Source organism: Mauremys mutica, chromosome 2 (assembly GCF_020497125.1).
Source record: "Mauremys mutica isolate MM-2020 ecotype Southern chromosome 2, ASM2049712v1, whole genome shotgun sequence".
Lineage (NCBI taxonomy): Eukaryota > Metazoa > Chordata > Testudines > Geoemydidae > Mauremys > Mauremys mutica.
The window spans coordinates 254,830,509-254,848,055 of record NC_059073.1 but is presented as its reverse complement, the minus strand read 5'-3'; the positions used below and the strand labels follow the sequence as shown (position 1 = coordinate 254,848,055).

At 40.4% G+C, this 17,547-nt stretch overlaps 1 protein-coding gene and 1 long non-coding RNA gene across 3 annotated transcripts in view; one reads left to right on the top strand and one right to left on the bottom strand.

The window, feature by feature from the left end:
* Positions 1-17,547, top strand: part of MINDY3 (MINDY lysine 48 deubiquitinase 3) — a 75,501-nt gene that overhangs the window by 35,642 nt on the left and 22,312 nt on the right. Inside the window, exons 10-11 of one of the 2 annotated variants that reach the window (XM_045006033.1) lie at positions 916-979; positions 7,801-7,817. In XM_045006033.1, coding sequence (XP_044861968.1) covers positions 916-979; positions 7,801-7,817 — 81 coding nt within the window. Of the gene's footprint in view, positions 1-915; positions 995-7,800; positions 7,818-9,195; positions 9,269-17,547 lie in introns of both variants that reach the window. The other variant, XM_045006032.1, reaches the window with a different exon arrangement.
* Positions 1-17,547, bottom strand: part of LOC123364167 — a 36,909-nt gene that overhangs the window by 9,417 nt on the left and 9,945 nt on the right. The window lies entirely within an intron of this gene.

Sequence of the window (17,547 nt, the reverse complement as noted above, 5' to 3'; positions counted from 1 at the left end):
AATATACAAACAAACACAAGAGTACGGTTACTTGCATGAACGTTTGAAGGATTAGTCTCTGAGATTGTGAGATGGGATATTACTGCCTTCGCCGACTGACACTTTCCCTTATTGAAATCTGCTCCCAATGTGCCAGGAGCAGCTATATTGTTTTCCAAATTACGCAGTGGAGTTTTGACATCCTGAGTATCCAATACTACTTTTTCCTGGACAGTTTGGAGTAGGGTGTTTGAGCAGTACAATCTCTGGAGATGAAACTGCCACATCTATTAAATTGCGCTAAATTGTGTGACACATTCTCTCGGGACAAGTTTAAAAACTTATTTAATATGCCACCTAAGATGTAGAATTATGATGTAATTGTTTGTAGACTTTTGCATTAATCAACTTAAACACCTAACCCTTTGTTGTCACTTAATCCTTCTTTTTCAAAACAAGTTGGTAGTTGTACCTTTAAAAAAAAAATTTCTTCTAAATAGGATCTTTTCAATATAAATAAACTGCATTCTTGTTGTAAGGCTCTCTATTCAGTTGCTTTAACCCTCTCCTCTCCCCACACACACTTTTTTTTTTTTTTTTTACTTTTTACAGGCATGAACAGTAACTTAGGCCTCAGAGTTACAGCATACCACCAGCTCATGACTTCGGTGGTGTTTGAAGGCACTTGGCACTACACAGGATTGGGCCAAGTGCCATCTAATTCTGCTGATGGTTGGATTTACATGGCTAAATCACAGATCACCAATTATTAAATGGGGGATATGGTAATCAAAAACAGATTTAGTAAAGTTTTAAAATACTGCCTTCAAATTGTGACTGAATGTTAATTTTTTAATATTACAAATGGGGGGGTATTGGGGCTTCACTATAGCTGTAAGCTAGTTTGTTTATTTGTTTTTACTGCATCTTTTCTAGGTTGGCTCCTACTTGAAATCTCCAAAGTTTCCTATTTGGATACTTGGCAGTGAAACACATCTCAGTCTTTTTTGCCAAGGTATGATAGCTTTGGTTTTTGTTATACGACCCCAGGCAGATAAATACCATATAAATCCAAAGTTCAGATCTTGTTACAGTGTTAGTTTCAGCTGCCTTTAATACAAAAATTGAATCACAGAACATTTAAAACAGCCCTTCCCTTAAAAAACAAATTTAATAGTTTTTGATATCTTTATAGTGTCTTTAAGCTTAAACTTGCATTTTAAAAAAGAGAGGTTGTTTAAGCTACTATTATATTTTAGGTTTTACAGTGCTATTGATGTTACGTCTGAGATGTTAAATTGCTATAGTTGTGGGGAGGTTTGTTTGAATAAAATGTATGGGGTTTCTTTGCAACTCCACCTGTTTGGAAATATTTTTACCCATTTTTTAAACCATATGAGGTACAGAAATCTACTGTAAGCTCGAGTATACATACTAAATGTTTAGAATTAGTACATCATATCAGGAAAAGCTTAACCTTTAGGATTTAAGCTAAACCATTACACTTAAAGTATAAAACATTTGAGTTAACAGTTCCTAATGAACTCGTAAATCATATGTTGAATTTTCTCTAGACATGTATTTCCATAGTTGTGGTTGAGACATTGTCCCTTGTAAGTCAAACTGTTTACCTCCTTCTCTGAAAAGCTGCTTTCTGCATAAGTGAATCTTTGATTTTAGGAAATAGCTTTTAATTTGTGGAAAGCTTTTCTGCAGTTTTGCCCATTCCTAATTCAACAACTTACAATGAACTCTTCTTTTAGATCGTAATTCTGAAACAAGGGACAAAGTTTAAGTACAGAATTCTTTAGCTATTAAAAAATGGTCTCTGTATTATAGTTTCCAGGAGAGTTCTGCCTGTTCTCTGCTCAATCTTTGTGTTCAAATCCTCCTAAAAACTCAATTGTGATGTGAAGCCTGCATGAGGTGAAGGGCAGAATAGCTAACTTGTCAATAAATAAGAAGTTGGTTTATCAAGATATGTAGAAGTGCCATTCTCACCGGCTAAGTTATCTTTTTTTCATCTTGCCTTTGGTCTCCCTCTTTATCTGCTCCCTATTTGACCCTCACTTGTCATTACACATGTGATTTTTGTGAGCTTAGAAACAGGAACTCTTTGCTTGTTTGAGGAGTCTCATGTTGTTGGGCATTCATAAAAGTACTACTTCTGTTAAACTGCCATAAATGTTTCCTAAATTAGAATAATTAAAACATAGGACTGGAAGGGACCTCAATGGGTCATCTAATCCAGTCCCCTTCACTGAGGCAGAACTAAGTATTATCTAAACCAGGGGTTCTCAAACGTCATTTTACTGTGACCCCCTTCTGACAACAATAAATTATTACATGACCCCAGGAGTGGGGACTGAAGCCTGAGCCTGCCTGAGTCCCACTGCCCGGGAGGGCGGGACGGAACAAAGCCAAAGCCTGAGCCCCACTGCCCCAGGTGGGGAAGGGGTTAAAGGCAAAGGCTTCAGCTCCGGCTAGGGGGCCTGTAACCTGAACCCTCTTTCTACACATCTGCCTCCCACTTCTGTCTCAACCTCAGTGCAAGTTTATAAATCTTTGCTATACAAGGCAACTCCTCCTCCCTTTTTTCCCTGTTGACCTTCCATAGCAAATGTAGGTATTATACTTATTCTGAAGATCTAATATGTGTAGCCCTTGTGATTTCATCATAAGTAATGTAATTTTGGCCCCTGCTGGAGCCATTCTTGTGTTGAGACTACACACTCCAGCCTTTATGTGAATTTCAGCCCTGTGTGTGGTAAAACAGCTGATTGCCTTCTCCCACTTCCCAGTTTCCTGGGGAAAAGCAGCCAATCAAGAAGCAAACAATCCCTCTCTTCCCCAACCCGTGAATGAGATGAGTTTGTGGGGCAGGGGATCAGGAACAGGTTGGCTCTGCACCTTCCACAGACCCTCCTGTGACAAATGAGTCTGCTCCTCTTGGCTCCTTCCCCTCCCATTCCTTCATCCCTGTAACACTTGGTAGGGAAAAGGTGGTGAAGACCACCTAGATTTGAGGGGGAGGAGGGTCCAGCGGTAATGAAGGAAAAGGATTCACTCCTGTTGTCATACCCCTGAGAGAGGTAGAAGAGGACCCTGCTGTAGCTGCTCCGCAGGCCTAAGGGGGGTGAAGGTGAAGGTCTCCTGGAGCTGCAGGAGGAGCAGAGTTTCACTATGTGGCTTAGGGCAGACTTGATGTGAGGGTGGAGGGTGCATGATTAATTGATGAGCTTTAAGACAGGCAGATCTGAGCACAGAATGGGACATAACTATTTTGGAGTTTGGGGAGAAGCTGTAAGCTTTACTCCATCAGGCAGCCAGTGAGAGTGTCTGTGAGGGGGACCAAAATCACATTATTCTATGAATTTGGGAGTGTTGGCACCACTTACTGCTGCATGCGCACTGAGAGTTGACAGGGGTAGTTAAATCAAGATAGACCCAAAACCAAACAACAACAACAAAGATTTTTGGGAGATCTGACTGATGACTTTTGAACTCTGGGGGTTTGCAGTACTGGGGTCTTGACTCCTTGGTATGAGATTGGGGAAACTTTAGTAGCTCTTAAGGTTTTTTTTAACTCTTGAAACCACAAGCAGAAGAGTAGAGTAGGATCCAAGTCCCTGTGCACATTCATGAAGTGCCTTGAAATTAAGAAAAATCTTGTACCTGAAGCAGTAGAAAAAGGAGTCATTGGAAGGATTTATAGACCGGGAAGATGGGAACAGAGCCATAGGCAAAAACGACTAGCACAACTTCATTTTGTATGGGCTGAAGTGGGTGATATGTGGATGTTTAGGAGTCTGGAGAGGAGGATGTAGGGTCTGGATGAGAGGGACAGAAAGAAAAGATCTTGTGAAAGTGTCAAGAGTAAGATGCTGAGTGGATGTGAGAGAAGAGGTAAAAATTGGCTGATGCCCGAAATCAGAGGCATGAATGACAGGTATGTTGAGCACTGGCAGAGAATCGTGGGAGTTTTGTAGAAAGATCACGAGGAGTTTTAGCTGTTGGTAGTATTCAGAACTTCGGCTAACAAGTTTGAATTGGATCAGGCTGCTGAGGCACTTGCTGCCTCTTGCAAACTTTACAAGTCCCCTGTTCGGATCAGAAGTAGTCAGGGCTTCATGAGGGATCACTGTCTAGGTATATGAAGAGGAAATACTGTCTCCAGCATTCTGAAGCATTCTTAATCAAGATTTACAAACTTCAGCACAGAGGTTATTAATCTGAAAAGGTACTGCATATTTTACTTACAAATCTTTGTAGAATTTGCACTTAAAGAGAATCAAGTCAACATGGTGAAAACATTTCTAACTGGTTTCAGAAATCAAAAACAAAGCTGATGTGAATATTTGTAAGTTTTCTAAGGTTGCTAACTAACCTTATCATAATGTGCGCACTGTAAGTATAAACATCTAAGGTTATTGTTCATGGTTGGGTGATGTAGACCAACCTTTTTCTTTGAGGCCCCCTGTAACATGCTATAGAAACTCCAGGGCCCAGCAGGGAGGTGTGCCTCAGGGCTCCACGGGATGCCGGGGCTTCATCCCCACAGCTCCACTCCTGGCTTCAGCTCCACCGGAGCTCGGGGTTTCAGCCCTGTGGGGCGCCACAGAGCCCTGGTTGAGAACAGCTGATGTCGACCATGAAAATGTAACTGTATATATGCCCTTACGAGAATAAGTTAATTATTTCTTTTTACAAAAAGATTTCCTATCCATCTTTTGAAGATGGATTTTAGCTGTTCCAGGAAGTTGGAACTTTAAGTGCAAGTCCAAACCAGACCTTAGAGGTGTGTTACATATCGTCACATGGCACATGTATCCAGTGCCATTCAGTGTTAACAACACAGCACTTGTCAAAGAACTCACCCATTTCAAGATCAAAATAGCTGACATCACAGGACTATCTGTCGCAAAGTGATCAAGTTACTGTGAAAGGATCAACCTTTCTCCACTCCAGTGGTCCACACTTAATTCAGGGTGTGGTGTTTTGTTAGAGATTGTCTGACCACTTTAAGCACATGGAACCCCATCTCTTCACACTTACTCTGTACTTGGCGCCAACATTGTCGTGGACACCTATCAGTCATTATGGCCTTCCCACCATCAGAAGGAGCATTACCTGCGGAAAAGGATGCATTCTACCACCAGCTAGCAGCAAAGCCAGTCAACTCTGCTAGTGCTTGGAGACTTCAATGCCATGACTGGCTGTAAATTAAATGGGTGTGAAACTGTGCCAGCACCCTTCAGTACAGGTTCCCCAAATGACAACACCATCCAGCTTTTGACATTGTGTGCCCAGGAGGGCTTGTCTGTCATGGGTTTCTGGTTTAGGCACCTTAACCATCACTGTCCTTGGTTTTCAAACAGTGGATGTGCCATGAAGGAACTTAATCACATCCTCATCAGAAACCACTCCATAGGGAAATCTCCCTAGATCTAGAAGCACCAGCAGACTCAAACTAGTTGTGGAGCTCACTGCATTTTCCAACTCCTCACAAGCCAGATGTCCACCAACAGTAAGTACAACATCCAGCATCTATTTGAGGATCCTGTTGAAGCAGCGAAATACACAAGGCCGTTGAGGATCACATATGTAACCTCAGTACCCTATCAGATGATGTGGAGATCACCTGGACTTGGTTTACCTAATGCTGTATTACATGCCATAGCTGGAAAAATCAATGTCAGACACTTGTGCAAGAAACCTTGGCTTTCTGAAGAGGCCTCTGATATATTAGCAAAGAAGACGGGAGCATGCAAGCAAGAAGGTGTCTAGGAAAGTAAAAGGCTGAAAGGCATTTTCTGGGCCATGGCCACATGTGACCATGAGATCTACATCAACTACATGGCTGATGAAGCAGAGGCCAGCCTAAAGTACAACAATCTGCCTCCTGCTTTCAGAGCCATTGCATCTGGCTGGCAGCCATAAACAGCCTTCTGACATACCCATCCCAAAACTAAATGGCTTTCCCTGCTCATTGATGGACAAGGTCCTGGACAGAGAGAAAACACATTATGAAAGTGTGCTGACCCACACACCTGCTCACAACTGTCCAGAGCTATGTGATCTAGCAAACAGTGTAGCTGCAGACTTGGGACAAACACTGTACTCCATCACCTAAAGTAGGCTATCCAAAAGTTATGGAATAGACATGCTACTGGACCTGATATTCCATTCAAGCTGCTCAAAGATGCCTTGAATCAGTGCACATGTGCCTGCATCAACTGTTTTTAAAACTGAGCATGAGGCAAAATGCCAGCAGAATGGAAAGATGGCATTACAGTGTCCATGTACAAATGAAAAATCTTGCACCAAATGTAGCAGCTGCAGGCTGATCTCATTGTTATCAGTTCCTGGAAAGATTTTTGCTCATGTTCTGCATGGTAGGATGTAGCCACTCCTTAACAAACATCATCCACAGCGATCAGATTTCATTGTTGAGCAGTCCACAGTGGAAGCTGTCCGTACCCTTTGGCTTCTGGCTGAGCTGCATTGAAAATTTAACCACACGCTTCAAAGTAGCATTTGAATTAGTCTGCATGTTAGCACTTTGTCTCATGCAGAGCGGACTTGGCATTTCAGATATGCACAATCTTCACACCTGTACTGACAAGAGTTTGCATTGGTGCATGGCTTTCTCTGTGTTTCTGCACAACCTCGGGTGTGCTGCAGGTATGCATTCTTGCCCTGGCATTATTTTGTCAAACTATCAGCTAGATATTAGGATTTGCTGCTCAACGTGTCCGAATCCAGGTTGTCGACGATGCTAACCTGCTTATGGAGAGGTTATAGAATTTCAGCCCTGCCCACCAGGGTCTCAGAGTCTGCCCACACTATCAGGTTGAACATCTCATGGCAGAAGGCCAACGTCCAGAACCATGGAGTATTGACACATTCATCTACCTACTCTGCAAGCAGAGTTCAGACAGTCTCAGAAAACTGGACGTTCTTTGACGAATAGGCAGGGTCGACGAGATAGGGTGCGGGAGCCGGTACAAATTACTGGGGCTCGGTGCTCCGGAAGGGGGCCCAGCTTCCCCAGCTTCGTCGGCCCTGTTTAGCTGGTCCGCCCTTGCTGGGGACCCGAAAACTTTTTTTCACCGGGGCCCCAACCCGCGCTAGGCAGCCCTGCGAATAGGTCTCACCGCCTCCTGCACAAAGTTCATGTCTTTGCATTGAGACCAAGTTCAAGACCTATCAAACCTATGTACTTCCCATATTGCTAATAGACATCAGAAACCTGGACACTCTCTTACAGGCAGACTTGGCAGCTAGAAACATTCCATGTGTGCTGTCAGCACCAAATCCAGAGCATAAAATGGCTTGATTTTGTGCAAAATCTCATAATCTCAGAGATCTGACCATCCTTCTATCACTCATTATGATCAAAAGTGGTGTGGCATACTTTTCAGCCTTGTAGCCTGGATGGACACAAAACACCCCAACACACTGCACTCAAACTCTCCATTGATGCATGAAGAGGTGCATGCACTTTCCCTACCTGGTGCCACCTGCGGGGCTGCCCCAGAGATTTGTTGATTTGACGGATTGAGTCAGATTTGGGAACTTCACTAACCTGCTACGACACCATCAACTGTGGTCACTCTGGCTGGCACAAAAGTCCTCGGTAGACTGTGTTGATTTGATGACTTGAAGTGGTTAATTACAAATGAAATGAATTGCATTCATTGACTTTGGGGGATGGAAGAGTATTGCTTTGATGAAATCACTTGTCATTCATGTGTGCAAGTTCAAGATGCCTTTAAAGATTAAGATTTTTGGTTCTTATCTTGGATTCCTTCTTCAAAGCTGTACATTTTAGTACAGTCACACTGAGCTAGAATAGAGATGGAATATCACTTTTACTGTATCTTCCCACAGCCTTTCCAAGCCTAGATGAAAGGCTTGTAAATCAAGAGTCAAAATATACCAGATTTTTTTTCTCCCCAAGCTGTTCCTATTTGATCTTCACAGAAACAAAGTTAATTAGAATTTTTAGAATGAAAACTCTTGCTCCAGTTTGTATTGTAGGAGGCCCTTTCCAAAATAAACAAACAAACAAAACACCCATTATAGATGAAACAAGATAATTTCCCATGACAAGCCAAACATTCAAGTAAATATAATGAAGAGGCACTTCAGAAATTTTCCAAGAGTTATAGGGAAAATGCAATTAAGTGTGTGCTGAAATGTAACCATCTATTTAAACATTTTAGTCTATTTAAAATCTGGCTAGAAAAGTGACTACAAAAATCTTCTTTTTTTTTAATTCAGTGTGGGTGCTCTGTCTTCAAATCATATTCTCTACTTAACTATCATCATTACATATATTCTTCATTTTCCAGAGCAACAAAATAGTAATTTTTAATTCAAGTTTTTATTGGTGGTACATGAAGGAGAGCATAGTTTAATTTCAGATCAGTTAGCAGTGTAGCTAGTTAAAGATACATCTTCTGACTTGTAAAACAGGCAAATTTGATATTGAAGTACATTGAGAATAAATATTGTAACTCCACAATGTAATTTATGGTCTTCTCTGACTATAACTAAAAGTTTAATTGGCACATTCTGTTATTTTATGGTTTGGTGTAATTTTTAACTTCAAAAGGTTGTAGTAATAAGAAATATGTAAAATCACTTTGTCATAAAAAATTTAGCCACCATATAAAATGCACTATTTGAATAAAAATCGTTGATGCCAAATTTTTAATGGAAGTTTCTGCACATTTCTAAGCAAAGCAGTATTGAATATTTATTTTAATATTTGGACTTACTACATTGGACTCATTCATAAGTCGAATCTCATTCTGTGCAAAAGACATCAGAAGTATTCAGTTGTCTTAGTAATTAATTTTAATGTAACTTTTTAATAGGACAACTGAGGGTTTTTTTGCAGAGAATGAGGTAAGGTGATTTATGAATGAGTCCACTGTAATTTGAAGTATTTGGCATGGTCCACTTCTAGTGGATGAACAGCATACAATACCTCTATATACCTGACATCTCAGATGTTGAGTTATAAACATATTTCGGCTTTCTCATATTTTTTTTGAGTACACAGAATGGCTTGCAAGTACTGAACACATCAAATGCACTGCTAAATATACATTTCTTACTTTGTAAGTCACTGTGTACAGTATATTAGCCTACCACATAGAAGAGAAGGCTGTGAACATCATTGTATCATTCTGTATCCTTTTTTAGGTGTCAAACCAATGTTGGTTCCAGCCATGTTTGGTACAATAGAAGACATTGGGCCAGACTCATCACATGACGGGTAGATATTTTGCTTTTCAAAGTTGGAAGAATAAACATCCCAATTGACTGAAACTTGATGGGTTAAATGATAGTTCTAGCTTAAAATTGATATTTATAGAAACTCAGCACATAAATGTAAACCAATTGTTCTTTGTTTCTGTAATTTGTGCCCCGTGAAGTGGAAAAGCAAAGCCACTCTTCTGCGAGGCTCCTTTCCCCAATGGTATGTCTGAGTCTTGATTGTCAGTGTGGTACTTTCGGTTTAAGTGCTATGGACTTGTGGGTCTTTCTGAATATTTCACAAAACTCAGTCTTGCTACTCTAGCCACCGTTTCAGTTTTTCTCTGAGCATGACTAAGGGCATGGTATTTTAAAGAAAAATCTGATTTTTTTTTAATGACTTTGAGGATTCATTTACCATTCTATTTTTAATACTTTTTTGGTGGTACTCCTTAGCTCCATTAAAGGCTTTCTCCACTCCTAAAAGCTTTCTTGTGCATAGGGATAAAATGATTTTTTTTAAAGACAAAATGGAAACTCGGTCTTTGAAAGCTGCTTTGATGACTATCCTTCAGAGGTGCAAGTCTAAAATGATAGCCAAGATCTCATGGGAGACTACAAAATCCTTTAAAAGCTCAACTGTTGCCTGCTTCAGTTTCTTTGTAGCCTCTAGGTACAGGTATTTGCTAGGCAAGGCATACATATAAATTAAAGTAGTAACAAAATGAGGTTAAATGTTTCAAGCTAATCAAGGCATAAGGCCAAAGCCTTAGGGTATGGCTACACTTGCAGATGTACAGCGCTGTGAGTTAAACCTGCCTTCGTACAGCTGAGTAGGGAAAGCACTGCAGTCTGTCCACACTGACAGCTGCCAGTGCACTATCGTGGCCACATTTGCAGCTGCATTGGGAGCAGTGCATTATGGGCAGCTATCCCAGCATTCAAGTGGCTGCAACGTGCTTTTCAAATGGGGTGTGTGTGTGTGGAGTGTGACAGGGAGCGTGGGGGGAGAGAGTGGGTTTTGGAGTGCTGAGAGTGTGTCAGCACACTGTCTTGTAAGTTCAGACCCCCCCCTCCCTCTCCCACTCCTTCTCACTCACTGAAAGCAAACAGCAGCTGTTTCTTTTTTTCTCATAGACCAGATAAGCAGCTCCTCACGGAAATGGACCCCCCCCCCACAATCTCTCTCTTCAAGCAAACATTAGTACTCCAAATGGAGCCCCCCTGCCTGCCTCTCACTCATTCAAAGCAAACAGTAGCTGTGTTTGTTTTTTTGATAAGCAGCCCCCGAAATGGAGCTTTGAAACAGCACTTCCGCGTCTGGAGTTCACAACAAAACTTCAGTTAAAAGGATTATGTGGAGTTTCCGGAGGTCAATCAGTGCGTCATAACGTTACTCCCCGTTTACACTGAAGCAGCAGCATCTCAGCCAATACGCAACAGCTGTTGCTCCTCTCAGGGTGGTGGAGTACCAGCAGCGCTGTAGCTGCAGAGACACAGCACTGTATGTGCCTTGCCAGTGTGGACGGGGAGTGAGGTACAGCACTCTGGGAGGCTTTATTGCACTGTAACTGGCAAGTGTAGCCAAGACAGTTAACCAGGAGTAACCAGTAGATCATAAGATAGAATGCTGTAATGATTAAACTGCTCACAGGTAAACACAAAATGCTAGTTTATACCAGCTTGGGATATTCTAAGTTAGGAACATCAGCAGATGTCCAGCCACAAGAATAACATAGTAACTAATTGACATATAAGACAATAAACTTTAAGTAAACAGATTAGTAACCTATGGGAGAAGGGCACCCCAACATTCATAGGGTGAGGAAATATAGGTAAGGAAAAGGGGATGAAACACCTACATAATATTCATTAGACTTAGTGGTGTTAATATAACACATTATAAAAGCTGTATACCAGTCTGCGTGCTTTGGGAGAAGCTACGATGACAATCGCTGGTGATGATGATGAGGAAGATGACGATTGATGAGATAATCAATATAATTCATACACAATCTATAGATTGGGCCAACATGATGTCACTGTAATCCAGTTAATCTTCAGTACATTTTTTCTATACTTAAGATTAGTCTCCATCTGTGGCAGCAGCTAGCATCTCTGCAACCCGTCCAAGCAAAGGTACAAAAGCCATGACTTGCACCAGTTGTTTGTCTAATTTCAGTGCACAAATGCAGCAACACTGATTGCAGATCACTGTATACCAAGCATAGATAGGGCCTTAGTTCTTGTAAATATTAATCTGGTTTTAAGTGAGTGGAAGGCAAGGAAGAGTTGGTTTAAGAAGACAATGTAACAATCACTTCTTTACCTACTAAATTTGAGCAATAGAACAGTCCATCTTTCAAAGAGGCAGGTCTAAATGAATGTCCTCGTACTTGTGAAAAGATAAAAGGGAGAAAAGAGAAGCTGTGTTAGGCTGTTTCAATGAAGAGACTATCGCAGCACTCATAGCTAACCTTTTCTCTATTTATCATGCATGGTCTTTCAACAAGCTTTTGAACTATCATGAGTCTGTAAACTTCATCTAGACCAGGGATTGGCAACCTTTGGCACGTGGCCCATCAGGGAAATCCGCTGGTGGGCCGGAATGGTTTGCTTACCTGCAACGTCCGCAGGTTTGGCTGATCGCAGCTCCCACTGGCCACGGTTCACCATTCCAGTACTTATGCTGCTATATGTATATGTATAGTGATTGGTTCTATATTGGTATAGCAAAAATACATTTTAGAAGAGTAAGACTTATTCAAACATTCCTTCGTGATATGTACTTTTCAAGAGATCTTAGAAGTATAACTCACTATACTCCAAAATACTGTTTTTAATATTTGCTGCTGCTAACAGGAGAGACTGAGATGCCTAGGGTGTGACAGACTACAATGTCACTTCTTTCTGTTTCCCATATTTACTATAAAGTAAAATGCAAACTGTCCTAGTGTGGGGAACACCCCTTCCATTCCCAATCGCATATACCGCCTCCCCTCTTATTTTGTGATCCGTATGGCCACAGCAGCTGTTTACATGATAGTGCTATTAGGAGGTTTTTTACCAGTCTCTTAAAGTGATTTAACAGTTGGAAATGAAGAGAAGCAACACTGTGTGACCAGCTAACTCTGCCTGGATTAGTTTGAGAACTGATGGCACAAACTCCCTGTATTGCCTTTTCATTTAGAAAATGAGTGTTGGCTAATGATTCTCAGTTGGGAAGTGCTGACTATTGGTAGAAGATTGTCCTAGATTTTTTCTTTTTTTGATTACAAAATGAAATGGGACACATCCATCAAAAGTGTCTTCCCTCACTTAGCTGGAAGTCATAAATGTAGTGTATAGTTCCAAAAATAAAAGCCTTTAGAATATAATTACTGAATGTCCATGAGTAGTGATTTGAAGTGAGAATTTATTGGTTTTCAGAATATAGAGCATTAATCTTTAGGGTCTGTCTACACGGCAATAAAAAACTTGACACCAAGTTTCAGAACCCACATCAGCTGACTTGGGCCTATGGACTTCAGACTGCAGGGCTAAAAATTGCAGTGTAAACATTTGGCTTGGGCTGGAACCCAGGCTCAGTAACCTTCCCCCCTTGCAGTGTCTGAGTCCAGGCTCCAGCCTGAGCCTGAATATCTACACTGAAATTTTTAGCCCCCCAGCCCAAGCCCTGCAAGCCCAAGTAAGCTGAACCAGGCCAGCTGTGGCCATGCCACAGGTCTCTTTTTGCAGTGTAAACATGCCCTTTTGACCACTTACTGTGCCTGTGAACTTTTTCAAATGTCTGTGCACAGTTCTGATATATTTTATATCTAGCCTATTGCCTCATTTTGTCCTTTCTCTTCTTGATCTTCCTTTCTGGCAAAGGAAGGCAGTAGACTTTTTCCTGAGCAGGTCAGTGTTTCTCCTTGGTTAGCTGGAGGAGGTAGTGTGAGGTGACATTCCTTGTTCCTGACTGCCCTTTCTGAGGCTAAGCCTGCTATGTCTGCATTACTCAAACATTGCTGGACTAGAAGCAAAGGAATAAGCTCAGAAAACTAACTTTGACCCCCAACGTGGCAGTATACTGTTGAGTGGCAAATCTTTTTTTTTTAAATCGTAACCAAGATAGTCTTGGACTGAAGCTTTATGCCAAGCTCTGTCCCAAATTCTCTTCTAGTTATAAACTCCTAAACATGTATCCAGTGAAAATGCAGAAACACTATGGACACTAGTGCAATTGTATGCATGGCAAGAACCTTACAGAAATCAATTTGTTTTTGGCTGTTGTTTGATCATGAAAACCGTAATGCATGTGACAGCTGTTAAATCCACAGAAACATTAGCAAAAACCCATATACAGCATCCAATTTCATCCTTTACAAGTGCAGTGACTAATACCCTTGGAAATCCATTTCAGACTCTTTTGAAGTGGTGGGAAACGAGTTTTACATACCCTTCATTGTCCCCTTTCATAGTGATAGGGACGTTCTTGTGTATAGAATAACACCTTTGACCTCTTCTGATTAAGCAGTTTCACTTTCAGGTGAGGGCACATGAGGGTACACATTGAAAGCCTAAACTTTTTTTTTTTAAATTTTAAAGAAAACAGTCTTTAGTGGTGCAGGACGCTCTTAACCCTCCCTGGATAAATTGGCAGTGTATATAGTGATATCTGTTACTGAGACCAGATTGATATTGATGCCTTACATGGCAGATGTCTTTATTTCTTCCCTCCAAGTAACATTAGAAGTCACATTTAATCAAACACCTTTTTGTGTGCCTGCTTATCTAAGATTATATTCCTGAATTAAAATAGATTTTTAAAAACTTTAAATGGTAAATATGGATTTATTTTGCATGTTATACATGAAGTCAGCAAACTGTTCAGTTTAAAAGTTTTATCAATGACATTTTGATACCATGCATTCTACCAATACAGAAAAAATTGTTAGTGGAGATAGTCCTTAAACTCTGCAAGCATATGTACTGGCTAATTTAGAAAACAGATATTCTGAATACTTTGTGTAGTTAAGATCATGAGTGTAAGACATGGATGAGCTGAATACACTTCATGGGCCAGGACCGCAAAAGCAATGGCTGGCATATTTAGAAAATTTATAATTTCAAGGGCCTATACAACCAAGAAAACAACTGTGCCCAGAGCACTAATGTTAAAAAGTGCACTAATACAGCATTAAGGTTGGAAAACTGAACTAACAAGGAAGTTTTACATGTAATGCAGTATTAGCATACTTTTCTTTCTTTCAAAGAAAAGAATTCAAAAGTAAACAGGAAGTGGGGGTGGAGAGAGAAGGGAAGTACCTCAACAGAACAGGGAGTTTCATAATGCACCCCGACAGAGTTAAGCATCTGGTGTGCTGTAGGCAATTACAGAATTGAACATCTAAAACGTTTGCTGTAATGTGAAGATGAATTCTTTATCACATAGCTGTTTTTAAAATACTTGTTCACAGTTGCCTGATACCTTGTCTTTGAGGGCAAGCTGTACATAAGTTTTAAAATAAGCAGTAGCTCTAACCAGGCTCTACATTTGTGCTTAAGCAACTTTTTCCTGCTTGAGGAGTTTGAATACCTGACTTAGAATCACAGAATTATAGAAATGTAGACCTGGAAGAGACCTCAAGAAGTCATCAAGTCCAGGACCCTGCACTGTGGCAGGACTAGGTAAACCTAGACCACCCCGACAGGTGTTTGTTCAACATATTTTTACAAATCTCCAAATGTGGGGGGTTCCCTTGGAAGCCTATTCCAGACCTTAACAACTCTTACAGTTATAAAGTTTTTCCTAGTGTCTAACCTAAATCTCCCTTGCTTCAGATTAAGCTCATTATGTCCTACCGTCAGTGGACATGGAGAACAATTGATCTCTGTACTCTTTTATAACAGCCGTTCACATATCTGAAAACTGTTATTAGGTCCCTACCTTCCCCCCTCCCCCTCCCCGCATTGTCTTTTCTCAAGACTTAAACATGTCCATTTTTTTAACCTTTTCTCAGAAATCTGGTTTTTTAAACCCCTTATCATTTTTGTTCTCCTGTGGACCTGCTCCAATGTGTCCATATCTTTCCTAAAATGTGGTGCTCAAATTCCATCTGAGGCCTCACCACTGCCAAGTGGGACAGCTGCATCCCGTATCTTTTATACGACACTCCTGTTAATATACCCCAGAAGGATATTAGCCTTTTTCGCAACTGCATCCCATTGTTGACTCTCATTCAGTTTGTGATCCACTATAACCCTCAGATTTTTTTTCACCAGTACTACCACTTAGCAAAGTTATTCCCCATTTTGTAGTAATGGATTTGATTTTTTCCTTCCTAAATCAAGTATTTTGCACTTGTCCTTATTGAACTTCATCTTGTTGAATTCAGACCAATTCTCCAGTTTGTCAAAGTCATGTTGAATCCTAATCCTGTCTTCCAAAGTACTTGTAACTCCCCTCTACTTGGAGCCATCTGCAGATTTTATAAGCATACTCTGCACTCCATTATCCAGGTCATTAATGAAAATATTGAATAGTACCAGAGACAGGACTGACCCCTTTAGTGGGGTCTTTAGTGTTAAGTTATAAAGAGGCACTGTTGAAGCATAGCTTTTCAGAAAGTTCTTTCTATAAGCAACAATGCTAATATATCAAATACAGTGATACTGGATTGGTTTACTTGTTTGGTGTTTGCATTCTTTCACTTACTGGTTACAGAACAGATTATTTTATCATTACAAATGTAACTTATGTTGATGCTCAGTGAGGGTAAGAAAGATGAAAACTAATGAATTGGCTAGGAAGCATTTGACTTTGCAGGGAGGAAGTACTAAAGCCAACCCTTTGTATGTTTCTACTCAGTTTGTACAAAGCATGAACACTTACATCTTGATATGACTATAGGGCATGGATATTAGCATATTTTGCCCTATTGAAGCAGATTTGTGGAAGTCTGAACAGATGTGGAACCCCAGGATGCCACCTTAGCCGCTTCTGAGTAGAACTGCACGTAAAAGGGGATCCCACACAAATTAAATGAATTACATGAATGCACTCAGTTACTCTTAACATTCTTGAGTTTCCCTGGTAGGTTCTTGTGTTTTCTTATTTCTTATGTTTTGCTTATAAATTGGTTCTCCTGTGTGTACTGTGCTTTACAGTAGAACCTCAAAGTTACAAACACCTCAGGCATTGGAGGTTGTTTGTATCTCTGAAATGTTCATAACTTTGAACAAAATGTTATGGTTATTCTTTCAAAAGTTTACAACTGAACATTGACTTAATACAGCTTTGAAACTTTTCTACGAAGAAAAATGCTGCTTTCCCTTTGTTTTTAGTAGTAGTTTATATTTAACGCAGTACTGTACTATATTTACCTTTTGGGGGGGGAGGGTCTCTGCTGCTGCCTGATTGTGTACTTCCAGATCCAAATGAGGTGTGTTGACTGGTCAGTTCGTAACTCTGGTGTTTGTAATTCTGAGGTTCTACTGTATTTCCTTTGTGGCAGATGGTCTCCCCTTCCTTTTCTTTTTCAAATAAGAACCCCAAAAATAAGCAAATATTTCACAGTATGGTACAGCTTTTTTTCCAAAGACTAATCTCTAGATTACATTTCTGAATCTCTCTTCTGTCATTTCCCCTCCAGAGTGCAACTTTCTGGAAAATGCATCATCTCTTTAATAGTGCCTCTGCTCCTACATGGTATGTTTTCCAGTGATATTAGCAACATTTTGAAACCAGTATCACAGGCCTGTCCTGTGGCATATCCGGAAAAGTGCAGTTGTGTATTGCAGAACAAGAGATTGTGTTGCTTTACAACTGATTTACTTTTGCAGATTGTTAACCAAGTAGAAAGTAGTGAGTAAAATGCAGGCTCCCTGCTGTCAGTGTTCCCCTTTAGAGATTTTTCAGTAGCAGACCCTTGTGTCAGACCTTGATCAAGTTACTCAACTTCTGCCTTTAAGCAAAACTCACATTCATGGGCAACAATATGGAGCAACTTTGAATTCAGTATTAAGATAAGTCAAATGTGATAATTCAACTTTATTGGACATGAAGATATATTTGAAACTGGGATTAGCTGTGACCTGGCCCAAGGTGGAGCTATTGAGTAAAATTACCAGATATTTCTGAAGAATAGAAAACTTTTTTTTTCAACTTACCTGTTTTTAAAATGTCTAGAATCCCTATTTTTTCTGCCTACTTTTTTGTGTGACGGTAGTATTGCAACATACTGGCTACTCTGCTGGTGTATAAAAGCTGCTTTGTTTTTTAATGTGTATTGATGAACATAAACAGCAGAATAT